The sequence below is a fragment of the Eleutherodactylus coqui genome, chromosome 4, assembly GCF_035609145.1.
Source record: "Eleutherodactylus coqui strain aEleCoq1 chromosome 4, aEleCoq1.hap1, whole genome shotgun sequence".
NCBI lineage: Eukaryota > Metazoa > Chordata > Amphibia > Anura > Eleutherodactylidae > Eleutherodactylus > Eleutherodactylus coqui.
The window spans coordinates 280955600-280973097 of NC_089840.1; the positions used below are offsets into that span (position 1 = coordinate 280955600).

The 17498-nt window shown below is 48.8% G+C and overlaps 1 protein-coding gene across 1 annotated transcript; it reads right to left on the reverse strand.

Annotated features, from left to right (window-relative positions):
* Positions 1–10706: 10706 nt before the first annotated feature.
* Positions 10707–16243, reverse strand: LOC136624466 (gastrula zinc finger protein XlCGF66.1-like). The gene is made up of 4 exons (XM_066598446.1): positions 16115–16243; positions 11172–11351; positions 10959–11082; positions 10707–10876 (listed from the first exon to the last, which is right to left on the reverse strand). Exons 1-4 carry the CDS (start codon positions 16190–16192, stop codon positions 10788–10790), a joined length of 471 nt encoding a protein of 156 aa, XP_066454543.1. The 5' UTR covers positions 16193–16243; the 3' UTR covers positions 10707–10787.
* Between the last annotated feature and the right edge of the window lie 1255 nt (positions 16244–17498).

A 17498-nucleotide genomic window follows, 5' to 3' on the forward strand; every position in this document is an offset into this window, starting at 1 on the left:
CAGAGGATGGGTGCTGCTCTGGTGAAGTCCTGGAGGCGAGCATGTAAGGTTTGTATTAGTGGGGAGTTTAGTCTGCATGTGTTAGCAGATCAGAGTATGTGGGCTGGGTGATAAATGGACAGAAGGGAAGCGATGTGCCATGGGTGAGGCTGAGGAGTTTAAATTTAGTTCTGCAGTGGATGGGCAGCCAATGCAATGACTGGCATAGTTCAGAGGCATCAGAGAAATGGCTGGATAGAAAAATGAGCCTAGCTGGTGTGTCTAATATAGATTGAAGAGGGGAGAGTCTGGTACGGAAAGGCCGTTGAGCAACAAGTAGCAGTAGTCAAGTCGGGAATGGATGAGGGCAGCAACAACTGTTTTAGCATGTCCATGGTGAGGAATAGCCAGATTTGAGAAATATTTCTGAGGAGCAGTTGGCATTTTTGGGACAAAGATTGGATGTGGGGGTTGAAGAAGAGGTCAGAGTCTGGTATGACGCCCAAGAAGTTGGCGTGCTGTCTGGGAGTGGTGCCAGATACCGATATGGAGATATTGGAGGGAGATCGGTAAGCAGAGGGTGGAAACACGAGGTGGTCAGTATTGGAAAGGCTTTGTTTGAGAAAGAGGGAGGACATGGTGTTAGAGACAGCAGACAGACAGTCTGTGGGATTTTGGAGGAATGGTGTTGAGATGTCACAGGAAGAGGCATATAGCTGGGTGTCCTCAGCGTAGATCTGGAATTAGAGGCCGAGTTTGCGGATAGTTTGTCCAATTGGGACTTTAGAGAAGATTAGGGGACCAAGGTCTGAGCCCTGGGGCACCCCAACAGCGAGAGGAGGCGGAAAGGAAATAGGGCCAGTAAGGAGGGCTGATAGAGTAAAGCATGTTAAGGAGGAGTTTGTGGTCAACAGTGTCAAATGCTGAAACAGGTCAAGGAGGATTAGCAGGGAGTAGTCGCCTCTCGACTTCGCTGTCATCACTTCACTACTGACCAAATTGTTGGAAACAGACTCCGCGGGAACCATGAGGGCCCAACATGCTGTAGTGGAAGCTGAGCTCACATCCCAGCACCATGTAGCTTGAATAGCATTTGCCAGAGACACCGGAATTAGCAAGTCCACCATTGGCACCCTGTTCTCTTCACAGACAAGAGCAGCTTCACAAGGAGCACATGTAACAGACATGAAAGAGTCTGCAGAGGATGGAGATCATCCACATCTGATATACCAGGCTTCGGGCAAGTAAATTTGGTACAAGTGTTTATCTGTTGTCTGCGTGGAACATTTTATGAAGCTGTGGTTACTTCCGAGAAATAGAGGAATAAAATATGTATACACATAGAGGTGAGGTAGGTTCTCCCCAGTATATACACACACAGAGGTGAGGTAGGTTCTCCTCAGTATATACACATGCAGAGGTGAGGTAGGTTCTCCTCAGTATATACACCCAGAGGTGAGCTAGATTCCCCTCAGTATATACACCCAGAGGTGAGCTAGACTCTCCTCAGTACATACACTGTAGTAGAGTGAGAGGTAAAGTGTGGGACGGACGGTACATATCGCAGAGACTGCTAGCATCTGTGAGGTAAACCCGGTCCGTCTCTCACTCCAGTACTCAGTTCCACCTGGCCCAAGTAGGTGAGGTGCATAAATGGGCGCAGGTTGCAGTCTGAAGAGGGAGGTGTGTCCTGTGTGAGCAGCAGAGGCTTACAGAGAGTGCTGAGCTGGAGACACTGCACCACGCTGCTGGGATGGTTTGCTTTACTTTGCCCTATTGGAGTTTACAAAGACTTTTGTGTTACTACTGCTGGACTGCTTATTTAAAAGGACTTTCCTTGAACTTTCTGTTATCTGGAGAATGCCAGTACTTTTTGTTTTGTTCATCAAGTCTGAATAAAGACAAGACGCTCAGCATTTGGTCGTGGCCAGGTGTGTTTCCCCCTGCATTGCTACAACACCCAGAGGGGAGCTACATTCTCCTCAGTATATAAACATAGAGGTTAGCTAGATTCTCCTCAGTATATACACACAGAGGTGACGTAGATTCTCCTCAGTATATACACACACAGAGGTGAGGTAGATTCTCCTCAGTATATACACACAGAGGTGACGTAGATTCTCCTCAGTATATACACACAGAGGTGACGTAGATTCTCCTCAGTATATACACACACAGAGGTGAGGTAGATTCTCCTCAGTATATACACATAGAGGTTAGCTAGATTCTCCTCAGTATATACACATAGAGGTGAGGTAGATTCTCCTCAGTATATACACTCAGAGGTGAGGTAGATTCTCCTCAGTATATACACTCAGAGAAGCATTAGATTCTCCTCAGTATATACACATAGAGGTGAGGTAGATTATACAAATCATTTCCTTAAGCTTTATGTATCACAGATTTTTTCAAGCTTAGAATTGAATACTCAAGTTGTGACCCCTTTACTTTTCCTATGTAGGACCTCAAGAATGGTCGTTGCAAATTTAACACTTGTACGACACTGGGAAGTTACATAACATAGGGGGTCACTTACTTTTGCACTTAGCATTGTATAATCAAGTTGTGAATGTTTTAGTTTTCCTATTTAGGACCAAAATAATGGTCATGCCAAATTTTATGTTTGTACGACACCAGGAAGTAAGAGAGTTAATGGCCAGTCAGTGAGTGTTTTCATCTTTATATATATATACTAGCTGATATACCCGGCTTCGCCCAAGTTAATTTAGTACAGGTGTTTACATGTTGTTCGCAGGGAAAATTAAGTCATAGTTACTTGAAAACCAAGGAATAAAATATGTATACACATATAGGAGTGTTAGATTCTCCTCAGACTGTATGTAGCAATGTCCCTCTGCAGAATGTGCAACCCCTACCACTCTCCTCACATTTTACTTTTAAAGGTAACGCCCCTTTTTATTCAAATTTACCCCCAGACTGGAGGTTGCAGCCCCTTCTTAGCCTTAGGGGCTCCATCCCTGCAGTGCATGGCGGCTTCCTTATGTACTTTATAGCCTTTCAGTATATACTCATAGAGGTGAGGTAGATTCTCCTGAGTATATACACACAGAGATCAGTTATATTCTCCTCAGTATACAAATCATTTCCCTAGGCATTATCGTTTCTGAGAAAAGAACTATGTAATGTATGGCGGCTTTTCAGTTTTTCAGGCTTAAAATTAAATATTGAAGTTGCAAACCCTTTACTTTCCCCATTGGGACATAAAGAATGGTTGTGGCAAATTTCATGTTTGTGCAGTTCAGACGTGTGTTATTAGTTACTAGAGATGAGCGAGCACCAAAATGCTCGGGTGCTCGTTACTCGAGATGAATTTTTCGCGATGCTCGAGGGTTCGTTTCGAGTAATGAACTCCATTGAAGTCAATGGGCGACTCGAGCATTTTTGTATATCGCCGATGCTCGCTAAGGTTTTCATTTGTGAAAATCTGGGCAATTCAAGAAAGTGATGGGAACGACACAGAAACGGATAGGGCAGGCGAGGGGCTACATGTTGGGCTGCAACTCAAGTTCCCAGGTCCCACTATTAAGCCACAATAGCGGCAAGAGTGCCCCCCCCCCTCCCAACAACTTTTACTTCTAAAAAAAAACCCTCATTAGCAAGGCATACCTTAGCTAAGCACCACACTACCTCCAACAAAGCACAATCACTGCCTGCATGACACTCCACTGCCACTTCTCCTGGGTAACATGCTGCCCAACCCCCCCGCACGACCCAGTGTCCACAGCGCACACCAAAATGTCCCTGCGCAGCCTTCAGCTGCCCTCATGCCACACGCTGGCCTCATAGCAACACAACCCTCATGTCTATTTATAAGTGCGTCTGCCATGAGGAGGAACCGCAGGCACACACTGCAGAGGGTTGGCACGGCCAGGTAGCGACCCTCTTTAAAAGGGGCGGGGCGATAGCCCACAATGCTGTACAGAAGCAATGAGAACTCCAATCCTGTGCCACCTCTGTCAGGAGCTGCAAACGTGGGCATAGCAATGGGGAATCCATGTGCCACACAGTATTCATTCTGTCAAGGTGTCTGCATGCCCCAGTCAGACCGGGGTTTTTTATAAATAGTCACAGGCAGGTACAACTCCGCAATGGGAATTCCGTGTGCACCCACAGCATGGGTGGCTCCCTGGAACCCACCGGCTGTACATAAATGTATCCCATTGCAGTGCCCTGGACAGCAGAGCTAACATCAGGTTAAATGCAGGTGGGCTTCGGCCCACACTGCATACCCCAGTCACACTGGGGTTTTTTATAAGCAGACACATGCAGTTACAACTCCCTATTGTGAAGTCCCTGTGGACCCACAGCATGGGTGGCTCCCTGGAACCCACCAGCGGTACATAAATATATCCCATTGCAGTGCCCAGCACAGCTGAGGTAACGTCAGGTTTAATGCAGGTGGGCTTCGGCCCACACTGCATACCCCAGTCAGACTGGGGTTCTTTAGAAGTGGACACATGCAGTTACAACTGCCTGTGGACCGACAGCATGGGTGGGTCCCAGGCAGCCACCGGCGGTACATAAATATATCCCATTGCATTGCCCATCACAGCTGAGATAACGTCCGATTAAATGCAGGTGGTCTTCGGCCCACACTGCATGCCCCAGTCTGACCGGGGTTTTTAATACATAGACACGGCAGGTATAAATCCCTAATGTGAAGTCCCTGTGGACCCACAGCATGGGTGGCTCCCTGGAACCCACCGGCAGAACATAAATATATCCCATTGCAGTGCCCAGCACAGCAAAGCTAACGTCAGGTTTAATGCAGGTGGGCTTCGGCCCACACTGCATTCCCCGGTCACACTGGGGTTCTTTAGAAGTGGACACATACAGTTACAACTCCGTGTGGACCGACAGCATGGTTCGCTCCCTGGAACCCACCGGCGGTACATAAATATATCCCATTGCAGTGCCCAGCACAGCTGAGGTAATGTCAGGTTTAATGCAGGTGGGCTAAAAATTACTAGGATTACACTGTAGGCCAGGGCCCAAAAAAATTGGTGTACCAACAGTACTAATGTACCTCAGAAAAATTGCCCATGCCCAACCAAGAGGGCAGGTGAAACCCATTAATCACTTTGGTTAATGTGGCTTAATTTGTAACTAGGCCTGGAGGCAGCCCAGTTAAAATAAAAATTGGTTCAGGTGCAAGTTTCAACGCTTTAATGAGCATTGAAATGTATAAACATTGTTTACAAAAGTTATATGACTGAGCCTTGTGGGCCTAAGAAAAATTGCCCGTTCGGCGTGATTACGTGAGGTTTCAGGAGGAGGAGGATGAATATAATACACAGATTGATGAAGCTAAAAGGTCCCTGTTTTTGATGGTGATAGAGAACGATGCTTCCATCCGCGGGTGCAGCCTACGTATTGTTTAGGTACCGCTGTTGTCCGCTGGTGGAGAAGAGAAGTCTGGGGAAATCCAGGCTTTGTTCATCTTGATGAGTGTAAGCCTGTCGACACTGTCGGTTGACAGGTGGGTACGCTTATCCGTGATGATTCCCCCAGCCGCACTAAACACCCTCTCTGACAAGACGCTAGCCGCAGGACAAGCAAGCACCTCCAGGGCATACAGCGCGAGTTCAGGCCACGTGTCCAGCTTCGACACCCAGTAATTGTAGGAGGCAGAGGCGTCACGGAGGACGGTCGTGCGATCGGCTACGTACTCCCTCACCATCCTTTTACAGTGCTCCCGTCGACTCAGCCTTGACTGGGGAGCGGTGACACAGTCTTGCTGGGGAGCCATAAAGCTGGCAAAGGCCTTGGAGAGTGTTCCTCTGCCTGCGCTGTACATGCTGCCTGATCTCCGCGCCTCCCCTGCTACCTGGCCATCGGAACTGCGCCTGCTGCCACTAGCGCTGTCGGATGGGAATTTTACCATCAGTTTGTCCGCCAGGGTCCTGTGGTATAGCATCACTCTCGAACCCCTTTCCTCTTCGGGTATGAGAGTGGAAAGGTTCTCCTTATACCGTGGGTCGAGCAGTGTGTACACCCAGTAATACGTAGTGGCCAGAATGCGTGTAACGCGAGGGTCACCAGAAAGGCATCGTAACATGAAGTCCGCCATGTGTGCCAGGGTACCTGTACGCAACACATGGCTGTCCTCACTAGGAAGATCACTTTTAGGATCCTCCTCCTCCTCCTCCTCAGGCCCTACACGCTGATAGGATGACAGACAAGCAGCATGGGTACCCTCAGCAGTGGGCCAAGCTGTCTCTTCCCCCTCCTCCTCATACTCCTCCCCCTCCTCCTCAACGCGCTGAGATATAGACATGAGGGTGCTCTGACTATCCAGCGACATACTGTCTTCCCCCGCCTCTGTTTCCGAGCGCAAAGCGTCTGCCTTTATGCTTTGCAGGGAACTTCTCAAGAGGCATAGCAGAGGAATGGTGACGCTAATGATTGCAGCATCGCCGCTCACCATCTGGGTAGACTCCTCAAAGTTTCCAAGGACCTGGCAGATGTCTGCCAACCAGGCCCACTCTTCTGTAAAGAATTGAGGAGGCTGACTCCCACTACGCCGCCCATGTTGGAGTTGGTATTCCACTATAGCTCTACGCTGCTCATAGAGCCTGGCCAACATGTGGAGCGTAGAGTTCCACCGTGTAGGCACGTCGCGCAGCAGTCGGTGCACTGACAGATTAAACCGATGTTGCAGGGTCCGCAGGGTGGCAGCGTCCGTGTTGGACTTGTGAAAATGTGCGCTGAGGCGGCGCACCTTTCCGAGCAAGTCTGACAAGCAAGGGTAGCTTTTCAGAAAGCGCTGAACCACCAAATTAAAGACGTGGGCCAGGCATGGCACGTGCGTGAGGCTGCCGAGCTGCAGAGCCGCCACCAGGTTACGGCCGTTGTCACACACGACCATGCCCGGTTGGAGGCTGAGCGGCGAAAGCCAGCGGTCGGTCTGCTCTGTCAGACCCTGCAGCAGTTCGTGGGCCATGTGCCTCTTCTCTCCTAAGCTGAGTAGTTTCAGCACGGCCTGCTGGCACTTGCCCACCGCTGTGCTGCCACCCCGCGCGACACCGACTGGTAGCGACGTGCTGCTGACACATCTTGATTGCGAGACGGAGGTTGTGTAGGAGGAGGAGGAGGGTGGTTTAGTGGAGGAAGCATACACCGCCGCAGATACCAGCACCGAGCTGGGGCCCACAATTCTGGGGGTGGGTAGGACGTGAGCGGTCCCAGGCTCTGACTCGGTCCCAGCCTCCACTAAATTCACCCAATGTGCCGTCAGGGAGATATATTGGCCCTGCTCGCCTGTGCTTGTCCACATGTCCGTTGTTAAGTGGACCTTGGCAGTAACCGCGTTGGTGAGGGCGCGTACAATGTTGCGGGAGACGAGGTCGTGCAGGGCTGGGACGGCACATCGGGAAAAGTAGTGGCGACTGGGAACCGAGTAGCGCGGGGCCGCCGCCGCCATCATGTTTTTGAAAGCCTCCGTTTCCACAAGCCTATACGGCAGCATCTCCAGGCTGATCAATTTGGCTATGTGCACGTTTAATGCTTCAGCGTGCGGGTGCGTGGTGGCGTACTTGCGCTTGCGCTCAAACAGTTGCGCTAGCGACGGCTGGACACTGCGCTGAGAGACATTGCTGGATGGGGCCAAGGACAGGGGAGGTGAAGGTGTGGGTGCAGGCCGGGAGACGGTCGTGCCTGTGTCCTGAGAGGGGGGTTGGATCTCAGTGGCAGGTTGGGGCACAGGGGGAGAGGCAGTGGTGCAAACCGGAGGCGGTGAACGGCCTTCGTCCCACCTTGTGGGGTGCTTGGCCATCATATGCCTGCGCGTGGTGGTGAGGCTGGTGGTGGTGGCTCCCTGGCTGATCTTGGTACGACAAACCTTGCACACCACAGTTCGTCGGTCGTCTGCACTCTCAGTGAAAAACTGCCAGACCTTTTGAGCACCTCGGCCTCTGCAGGGTGGCATGGCGCGAGGGGGCGCTTTGGGAAACAGTTGGTGGATTATTTGGTCTGGCCCTGCCTCTACCCCTGGCCACCGCACTGCCTCTTCCAACCGGCCCTGCTGCTGCACTTGCCTCCCCCTCTGAAGACCTGTCCTCAGTAGGCTTAGCAAACCAGGTGGGGTCAGTCACCTCATCGTCCAGCTGCTCTTCCTCCGAATCCTCTGTGCGCTCCTCCCTCGGACTTACTGCCCTTACTACTACCTCACTGATAGACAACTGTGTCTCATCGTCATCGTCCTCCTCACCCACTGAAAGCTCTTGAGACACTTGCCGGAAGTCCCCAGCCTCATCCCCCGGACCCCGGGAACTTTCCAAAGGTTGGGCATCGGTTACGACAAACTCCTCCGGTGGGAGAGGAACCATTGCTGCCCATTCTGAGCAGGGGCCCGAGAACAGTTCCTGAGAGTCTGCCTGCTCCTCAGAATGTGTCATTGTAATGGAGTGAGGAGGCTGGGAGGAAGGAGGAGCAGCAGCCAGAGGATTCAGAGTTGCAGCAGTGGACGGCGTAGAAGTCTGGGTGGTCGATAGATTGCTGGATGCACTTTCTGCCATCCACGACAGGACCTGCTCACACTGCTCATTTTCTAATAAAGGTCTACAGCGTGGACCCATTAATTGTGAGATGAATCTGGGGACACCAGAAACGTGCCTCTCTCCTAATCCCGCAGCAGTCGGCTGCGATACACCTGGATCAGGAGCTCGGCCTGTGCCCACACCCTGACTTGGGCCCTCGCGTCCTTGCCCGCGTCCACGTCTTCTAGGCCTACCCTTACCCCTCAGCATGGTGTATTACGAGTAGAGCAGAAACAGAACGCTGTAATTAAATGTTCCGCTTATTGGCCTGTGGTTGGAGGCTGACTTCCCTTATGGAACGCACAGCAGAGCCAGGAAACAATTTTGCGCACGCCTGTAGTGAGACGTAGGTGCGTATCACTGAGCTAGTGGAATTCACAGCGCAGAAGCAGTCAAGTCGCCAAAGGGCAGTGGTACGCCTTAAGTATTTGTCTTCCCTTTTTTTAAATGGTGAGCTGAAACAGCAGACAGATACTGTATGCAGCGTATATTATGTTTACTGTTTCCCTCTGGCGCTATCACGGCGGTGATGTAACGGAGACAGCAGAGCAGGGAAACAATTTTGTGCACGCCTGTAGTGAGACGTAGGTGCGTATCACTCAGCTAGTGGAATTCACAGCGCAGAAGCAGTCAAGTCGCCAAAGGGCAGTGGTACGCCTTAAGTATCTGGCTTCCCTTTTTTTAAATGGTGAGCTGAAACAGCAGACAGATACTGTATGCAGCGTATATTATGTTTACTGTTTCCCTCTGGCGCTATCACGGCGGTGATGTAACGGGCACAGCAGAGCCAGGAAACAATTTTGCGCAAGCCTGCTGTAACGCTTAGCTGCATATTAGCCCTCTGCCTATATAGACAGTATATCTCTTTCACCTTTCCAACTGTCCCTGCCTCACCAGTACTGCACCTATACTGAGTAAAATGACTGCAGACTGAGGACGCAATGGTCTGCACGCCCGATATACAAAACAATTGTGCAAAACTGCTAAAAGCAGCCTCAACAGTACTGCACACGGTCAGATGTGGCCCTAAGAAGGACCGTTGGGGTTCTTCAAGCCTAAAATAACACCTAACACTCTCCCTATAGAAGCAGCAGCATCAGCAACACTTTCCCTGATCTATGTCAGAATGCATGTGTGGCGAGCCGCGGGCGGGGAAGATTTTAATACTCCGGTGACACCTGATCTCCCCAGCCACTCACTGCAGGGGGGTGGTATAGGGCTGGAACGTCACAGGAGGAAGTTGTAATGCCTTCCATGTCTTTCTATTGGTCAGAAAAGCGCGCAAATGTCTCAGAGATGAAAGTGAAAGTAACTCGAACATCGCGTGGTGCTCGCCTCGAGTAACGAGCATCTCGAACACGCTAATACTCGAACGAGCATCAAGCTCGGACGAGTACACTCGCTCATCTCTATTAGTTACATTAGATATAGGGCACTTACTTTTGCACTTTGAATTGAATAATCAAGTTGACAACACTTGATTTTTCCTACTTACAACCCAAAGAATGTTCATGCCAAAATTCACGCTTGTACGACTCCGGGAAGTAATATAACATAGGGGGTAACTTATTTTTTGCACTTAACATTGAATAATCGAGTAATGACTCCTTTTCCTATTTTGGACCTAAAAAATCGTTGTGCCAAATTTCATGTTTGTCCGACATCGGGAAGTTAGAGAACTAGTGGCGAGTCAGTCAGTCAGTGAGGGCTTTTGCCTTTATATATATATATTTTGGCTGAATAAGGAAATATACAGCTGAAAACCCCGACAACACAGACTCTTCTCTACATGTAGTCTCACCTGGGGGGTCATCTGTAGGAAACTCCTCCTTACACGGCTGATCCCCCCTCACATGTGTCTCTGTAGCATCAATGGGGATCAGATCTTCCTCCAGTTTCACCAGCTGTGAAATAAATATTGAAAAAGTCATCACACAGTTGGAGAAGTCGTGTGGAAGGTTTTATATGGCCAGAAAAGGTCATTAATTAGTATGAGGAGCCGGAATGACATGACAGCAGTAGTGATCTGGGCCAAACAGCTGCAGGTCTCCTGTATAACTCCAACCTGTTGCTTCTTTATTCCAATCAGAAGTCTCCAGAACCAGAAAATAGTGATAAGATGCGGAGATCTAATGTCTGCGGTCGGCTGTAATCCTGCCATCTCCAGCTTTCTCATTACACAAGTATCAATCATATAATAAGACTAAACACAAGACCTTCCCAGCCGTCCTACAGACCAGAGGGAAGATTTCATGAGACCTTCTCTCCATCTACCTGATCATCCTGTGGAAGAAGAGGCCGGGGACATCTCTCCGCTGCTGCTCTCTTACTGGATCTACCTGCAGAAAACACAGACAGCCACTGAATTCATTCTCTACATACAAATAATAAAGTCCGTGTGGATTTAGTCCTGTCTATTACCTGGTGATAGGGGGGGCTGGTGGTCCTCCATCATGATGTCCTTGTACAGATCCTTGTGTCCTTCTAAATACCTCCACTCCTCCATGGAGAAAAAGACAGTGAAGTCCTGACACCTAATAGGAACCTGACAACACAATGATACCGTCATCACCCAGACACGTTATACCGCCATAGCGTTACTGTATAATGTCCCAGCATTCCCAGCAGCATCACCTTTCCAGTCAGCAGCTCAATCATCTTGCTGGTGAGTTCTAGGATCTTCTGCTCCTTGATCTCCTCAAGTATCAGGGGGCGAGGTGGAGGCCCTGTGATTGGGCTCAGGGGTCTTCCCCATCCATCAGACACCGGGGCCTGACAGCCATCACTAGAAGTTTTCTTCACTACCGTGTAATCCTGTTTATGGGGAGATACATCCATAAATATCCCTGCAGACAATTCTAGAGTCCTCCCAGTCTGGTCCGGCAGTTATGTCGGCTCTTCACATCTGTGTTCCTCAGTTCTGTTGTTCTGTGAGGGCACGTGTATATATTGCTATATGTTTTCATATCTTTAGACCTGCGTGCAAATTCTATGCAATGCTTTGTGACAAAAAACTTAATATTCAAAATACGTAATATGCATTCTTAAAAAATCATATCAAATACGACAAAGGCTTCTGCAAGGCGGAGAAGACTGTGTCTTGGAAAATTACAAAGAGGAACAAGATAGAACGGCGATTAGCTTGGCAGTTTAAGGAACTTGCAACATCTTGCTCGAAGGACTGAGGAGAAAAAGAGAAGTGTCTGCTATGAATAAGGAACATGTGATTGATACAGCCGCCTGTCTGATTAACTTTTGCTATGGACAGTATTATGGACATATATGGTGATGCTATATATCTGGACCAATGAGATGCTATATGCTTTGTGTAGCAACAGGAGGGTATAAAGCCCTGTGTAAGCCAGTAAAGTGTTGGCCATTACTCCCGTACAGGGAAGCATACCAGACCTGTGTGTGGTGTTTTTCCTTTACCGTTGACAACGGGACATTAGGGTGGGTTTTGACTGATGCTGCACTGATTGATTACCCTGACAGTTCTATTCTGTTGGCTGTTCGGCATTTTACCAGCTGCAATAGTTTCCAGCATTCCGTCCGTCTTCACACTTGGCTGCAGCATTTACAGTACAGGCCATGAGGGGGAGATTTATAAAATGTCTTTCACGCGGTGCCGGTATTTTCTATAACAAATCTACTTAGTCTTTGAGAACTGCGGCAGCTTCTAAATCCGCAGCGAGACTATTTATACTACGGATTTAAGGCCTTAGTCAGACGGGCGTTTTTTCGCGCGATTTGCGGATCGCATGACGGATGCGCATCCGCAAATCGCGTGACCGATGCGCGCAAGTCGCCCGCAAATCGCCCGAAAATCTGCTCCTAGCCGCGTTTCATTAGAAACGGGCCGGAGCTGTCCAGCGCATTGCATTCAATGGAGAGGGCAATACAGCCGTCTCCATTGAAAGCAATGCGCTGCGGGCGAGCGCGGGATGAATTGTCGGTAAGGGCTTAAATATATAAGCCCTTACCTGCAATTCATCCTAAAATGTGTAAAAATAAAAAATATCTATGTACTCACCTTCTCCCGGCAGCCGGAGCTCCGAGCGGCCGTCCTGCAGTGGGTGTGAAGGGGGTGTGAGTCAGACCTGCCCCCTGATTGGCTCAGCGCTGAGCCAATCAGAGGCATGCCTCACTCACACCCATTCATGAATGGATGTGAGTCAGACCTGCCCCTGATTGGCTCAGCGCTGAGAGGCAGCAGTCACTCACCCATTCATGAATTCATGAATGGGTGTGTGAGTGTTTTCAGCCTCTGATTGGTCAGGGCTGTGACCAATCAGAGGCAGATTATTCAGCAGGCGGGGATTTTAAAGCCCCGCCGGCTGAATAGTGCCAAGAAGCAGTTCAGGAGAACTGACAGCGGCCGCGGCTCGACTCCGGCTGCAGCGGAAAGGTGAGTATACAATTTTTTTTTTATTTTAACACATTTTAGGATGAATTGCAGGGAAGGGTTTATATATTTATGGCGCCACCATAACTCCTAGACAACACGCCCGCTGCCTTGGGGTCATATTTGACTCTGATCTCTCTTTTGCCCCCTACATCCAATCTCTGGCCCGAACATGTCAGCTGCACCTCAAGAACATCGCAAGAATCCGCTCTTTTCTCACTGTGGAGACGTTAAAAACGCTTATTGTCGCCCTCATCCACTCCCGGCTCGATTATTGCAACTCGTTGCTGATCGGCCTCCCCTGCACCAGACTCTACCCTCTCCAGTCCATCCTGAATGCGGCAGCCAGGCTCATCTTCCTGTCCAGCCGCTACTCGGACGCCTCTGTCCTGTGCCGGTCACTGCACTGGCTGCCCGTTAAATACAGAATTCAATTCAAACTCGCTACCTTCATCCACAAAGCCCTCCACAGTACAGCGCCACCCTATATCGCCTCCCTCATCTCAATCCATTAACCAGCCTGGGCTCTCCGCTCTGCTAATGAAACCAGACTGAGCGCCCCTTTAATTAGAACTTCTTATTCCCGCCTCCAAGACTTCTCCAGAGCAGCACCGGTCCTCTGGAACGCACTACCAAAGGCTACCCGAGCAATCCAGGACTCGCAGAACTTCAGGCGTGCTCTAAAAACGCACCTCTTCAGGGAGGCATACCGCATTCCCTAAACAAACCTCTCTGTACTCCGCCTGATAACATGCTCCCTGACCTACTGACTGCAATCCCTGCTAGCCATCATAAACCGCTCCTGCAGTCACACCGTTTCTGCCGTCACACGGCTAAATGTCTGACCATTGTCTATGTGTATAGCATCGCTCACTCTCCACCTCGCCATACTGTGCACATCTCCAGCCCCTTTACCCTCTGTATCACCCCATTACTTGTAGTATGTAAGCTCATTGGAGCAGGACCCTCACCCCTACTGTTTCCATCAACTGATTACTATATGTAACCGTGGTTCTGTCATGTTTGTATTTTGTCTTTCTGTATTCCCCCCTGTCTATGTAAGCGCTGCGGAATATGTTGGCGCTATACAAATAAAGATTATTATTATTATTATTATTATATTTAACCCCTTCCCGACAATTCACCCCGCGCACGCCGGCAGCCCATTGCTTTCAATGGAGCGGCTGTATTGCCGCTCCATTGAATTCAATGGGCAAACATCGTTCTTCTCTGCCACAGCTGTTACAGCTGTGGCAGAGAAGAATGATTTGTCTTCTATATGTTCTCAATGGGGTCGGCGCTGCTGCCGCCGGCCCTATTGAGCGCATATACAGAAGAGAACAGGAATCGCAGATAGGTGCGATCTGCGATTTTTTGTTCTATAATTTATCGGACGAGCGCATAAAAAGCGCTCATGTGTCCGATACCATTGCAAAGCAATGGTTTTAAAAAATCGCCGGACGCATGCGCAAATCGCGGCTAAAAACGCCCGTCTGACTAAGGCCTTATGCTGCGGATTTTGAACTCCTGAAGAACAAAGGATAAAATCTAGAGATGAGCGAACGTACTCGTCCGAGCTTGATACACATTTCTTTACAAATATTTTTGCTCAACCCTTTAATTTAAACGTTACAATCTGCACTTGAATTCTGTTGTAGAGGTTTCATTTCAAATCCAATGCGGTGGCATGCAGAGCCCAACTCGCGAAAATTGTGTTACTGTCCAAATATTTCTGGCCCTAACTGTATCTCTCATCTAGCTACCTACCTATCTATCTCTCATCTATCTACCTACCTCATCTATCTACCTACCTATCTCTGTCATTTATCTATCTACCTACCTCTCTCCTCTATCTCTCCATCTACCTACCTATCTCTCTTGTTAGCGCAATTTTCGTTATTCGATATACTGTGGGTGCCATATTAGATAGGAATAATGTACAGGCCTGGAGACCCTTTTAAAAGAGCACACGTCTAAATCATGTGTGCCAAGGTTCTCCTTTTATTTAGGCGGGTAAAAGTTTATATAAGGTTTTAAATCAGGAAGTTAGGTAATTTAGGATACAGTTACATGATTTTGTGTGCTGGTAGGTCATTCTCATAGGGAGGTATTTGTGAGGTAGCTGTGAGATCATTTACCCGGGAGGAGCTTCCCCTGAGCATGCTCTATTCATTCTTGACTTGTTGTCCAAAGGAAATACTTCCCGTGTTTCTCTCCAACCAGCCATTTCCTGTCCCTTTACATAAAGGCATTCCTAGATAGGTTTTCAACTGGTTAAAAACCGGTTTTACCAATTTTTGGACACAAAGCACTGCTCCTTCAATTCTCGTGGAGGGAGGGGGGGGGGGGTCGATGTTTCCTTCCACCAGAGGATTAGATTAGAGACACAATATAGCATCTTCACAGTTTATAAAAATACAAAAAATACAGACAAGATGGTGAACCTCTCAGCCATCTACCACACTCTCATCTACCTACCTCTCTCATCTATCTATCTACCTTATCTGTCCATCACTGCTATATAGTTAGGCATCTCCCTGTATAGACTGTATATAATTGCACATTTTGCACACAATTAAAAAATGCATCAAAAACACCTGCAGTTTCTTATAGTGTATGCGGCATATTAAAAACGTATGTGGTCTTTGAATACCGCATGCAGTTTTTTAAAATGTATTCTTTTATTTTATTTCAAAAGTATAACAAAAAACATGAACACACCCTAAGGCCGCTCTCACACATGCGTTCAGAAAACGCAGTTCTAAATTGTGGCATTTTTACTGCAATTTCCAGCTGAGTTTTTGAACGCATGGTACAACATTTGACAGCGCTTCTAAATGCACCCCACCATTGTGATGCGTGAGGAGGTACGTTAAAAAACACAAAAATAGAACAGACAGCTCTCGAAAATCACGGCATTAGGAACACTGCATTCAAGCTCAGGTCTGAGTAACCCCATTAAGGTCAATGGGAGCATTGTACGGTGGTTAGCATGATGCTCGGGGCGCCATGGTAATAGCGGTAAAGAGCGGTGTGAGAGAGTGGCCTAAGGGGCTACAAACAAGTTTTCCTGTAGTGCAGGATTTAGGCATGGGTACAGGGGGTGGGGGAGGCCCTGAGCTGAACTTTTGCACCCGGGCCCCTGAGCCTTTAGGTACGCCCCTGCTCTCACCTCTCCTGTAAGCTGGAGGAGTATCTCTAGGGTGAGGGTGAATAAACTCTCCGCCATCTTGTCCTGGTTCCTCTCCATCCTTGTCAGGTCAATCAGGATAATTATCTGATATAGAAGATAACAGCCGAAGATCCTGAAAGGGAAGAAGACGAGACAATGTAACATCATACAAAATCCGCTATAATAATACAATTACCGGGCATTCCCCACTCTTCCCTTCCGCACCCCCGCTGAGCCCCAACACAGCCCCCTCCACACCCCACTGCTCGGCCCTCACTGCTGACCCCCAGTTCATTAGCACCATTATCAGCCATCTTCTGTCTTCCTGACTGACAGGACTGCCACACAGCGCCACGCTGTTCACAGCATTACCTGACTTGTCCCACAAACCCCAGACATGCTGGGTGCAAGGATGGAGAGGGGGCGGAGTCAGGTGATGCTAGGAACAAAGCCACTCTGGGTGATACATAGGGGGCACTATAACTAAGTGGGGCAACAAAGGCAGCATTATAGCTTAGTGAAGGCACAAAGGGACTTCTTAATTAAAGGGAAAGAGACATTACCAATTTGTCAGACCACAGAAGATGCATTAGTACTACAGGGGAGTTACTGAGAGGTTAATTGGGGCAGTATCAGGATGGACAGAGTGTGCAGGGACAAGTCATAGCTGGAAGAAGTCTTCATGGTGGTCTGGGCCCAGAGAAAGCAGATAAATGCATGACCACAATCAGAGGACACATCACCTGTGATCACTGAAGGTAACTGCACTGTAATCACCAACACTGGAGGTAACTGCACTGTAATAACTAATAATGGAGGTAACTGCACTGTAATCACTAATACTGGAGGTAACTGCACTGTAATCACTATCTCTGTGTACAGCTGGTATGTTTTAGAGCTCTACCATCACTCTGAGGGGATCAGTAAGCTTCCAACACACAAGGATACACGGAATACAAGAACTTCTTAATGTGTGCATTTCTCCTTATATCTACATTAGTTAATCACATTGCAGTGAGGCTACATTCACACGAGGAGCTTTAGATGAGGTTTTGGAGAGTCTGTGAAGAGCAGCATTTAAAAAACAAAAACACCCCAAAAATGTTTAAAAAAATAAAGCAGGGGTGGCGTGGCCAGCTAATGGAGGAGTAGGACACATCTCTGCTCGGCTCCAGCACCCGGCCCTAGTTATCCTTAATGCGGATGACCCAGACCCGGCTTTTAACGAACATGTCGAGTGGGAAGAAGAGGGGAGCATCACAGACCTCCCTGGACGACCCCAGAAGAAATATAACCGTCTTCCTGAGAAGAACAGCGGGAGCGGATTCCCACGCGGCCGCTCCCAAGATGGCACCCGCAGCACTTCCAGCGCAGCAATCAAGCC

Excerpts from the sequence above, each read along its gene's own strand:
- LOC136624466 (XM_066598446.1), bottom strand. The coding sequence starts at position 16,192 with ATGGAGAGGAACCAGGACAAGATGGCGGAGAGTTTATTCACCCTCACC. Across the intron at positions 11,083-11,171 it reads TTGAGCTGCTGACTGGAAAG|GTTCCTATTAGGTGTCAGGA; the intron begins GTGATGCTGCTG and ends TTGTGTTGTCAG. Across the intron at positions 10,877-10,958 it reads CCAGCCCCCCCTATCACCAG|GTAGATCCAGTAAGAGAGCA; the intron begins GTAATAGACAGG and ends TGTTTTCTGCAG.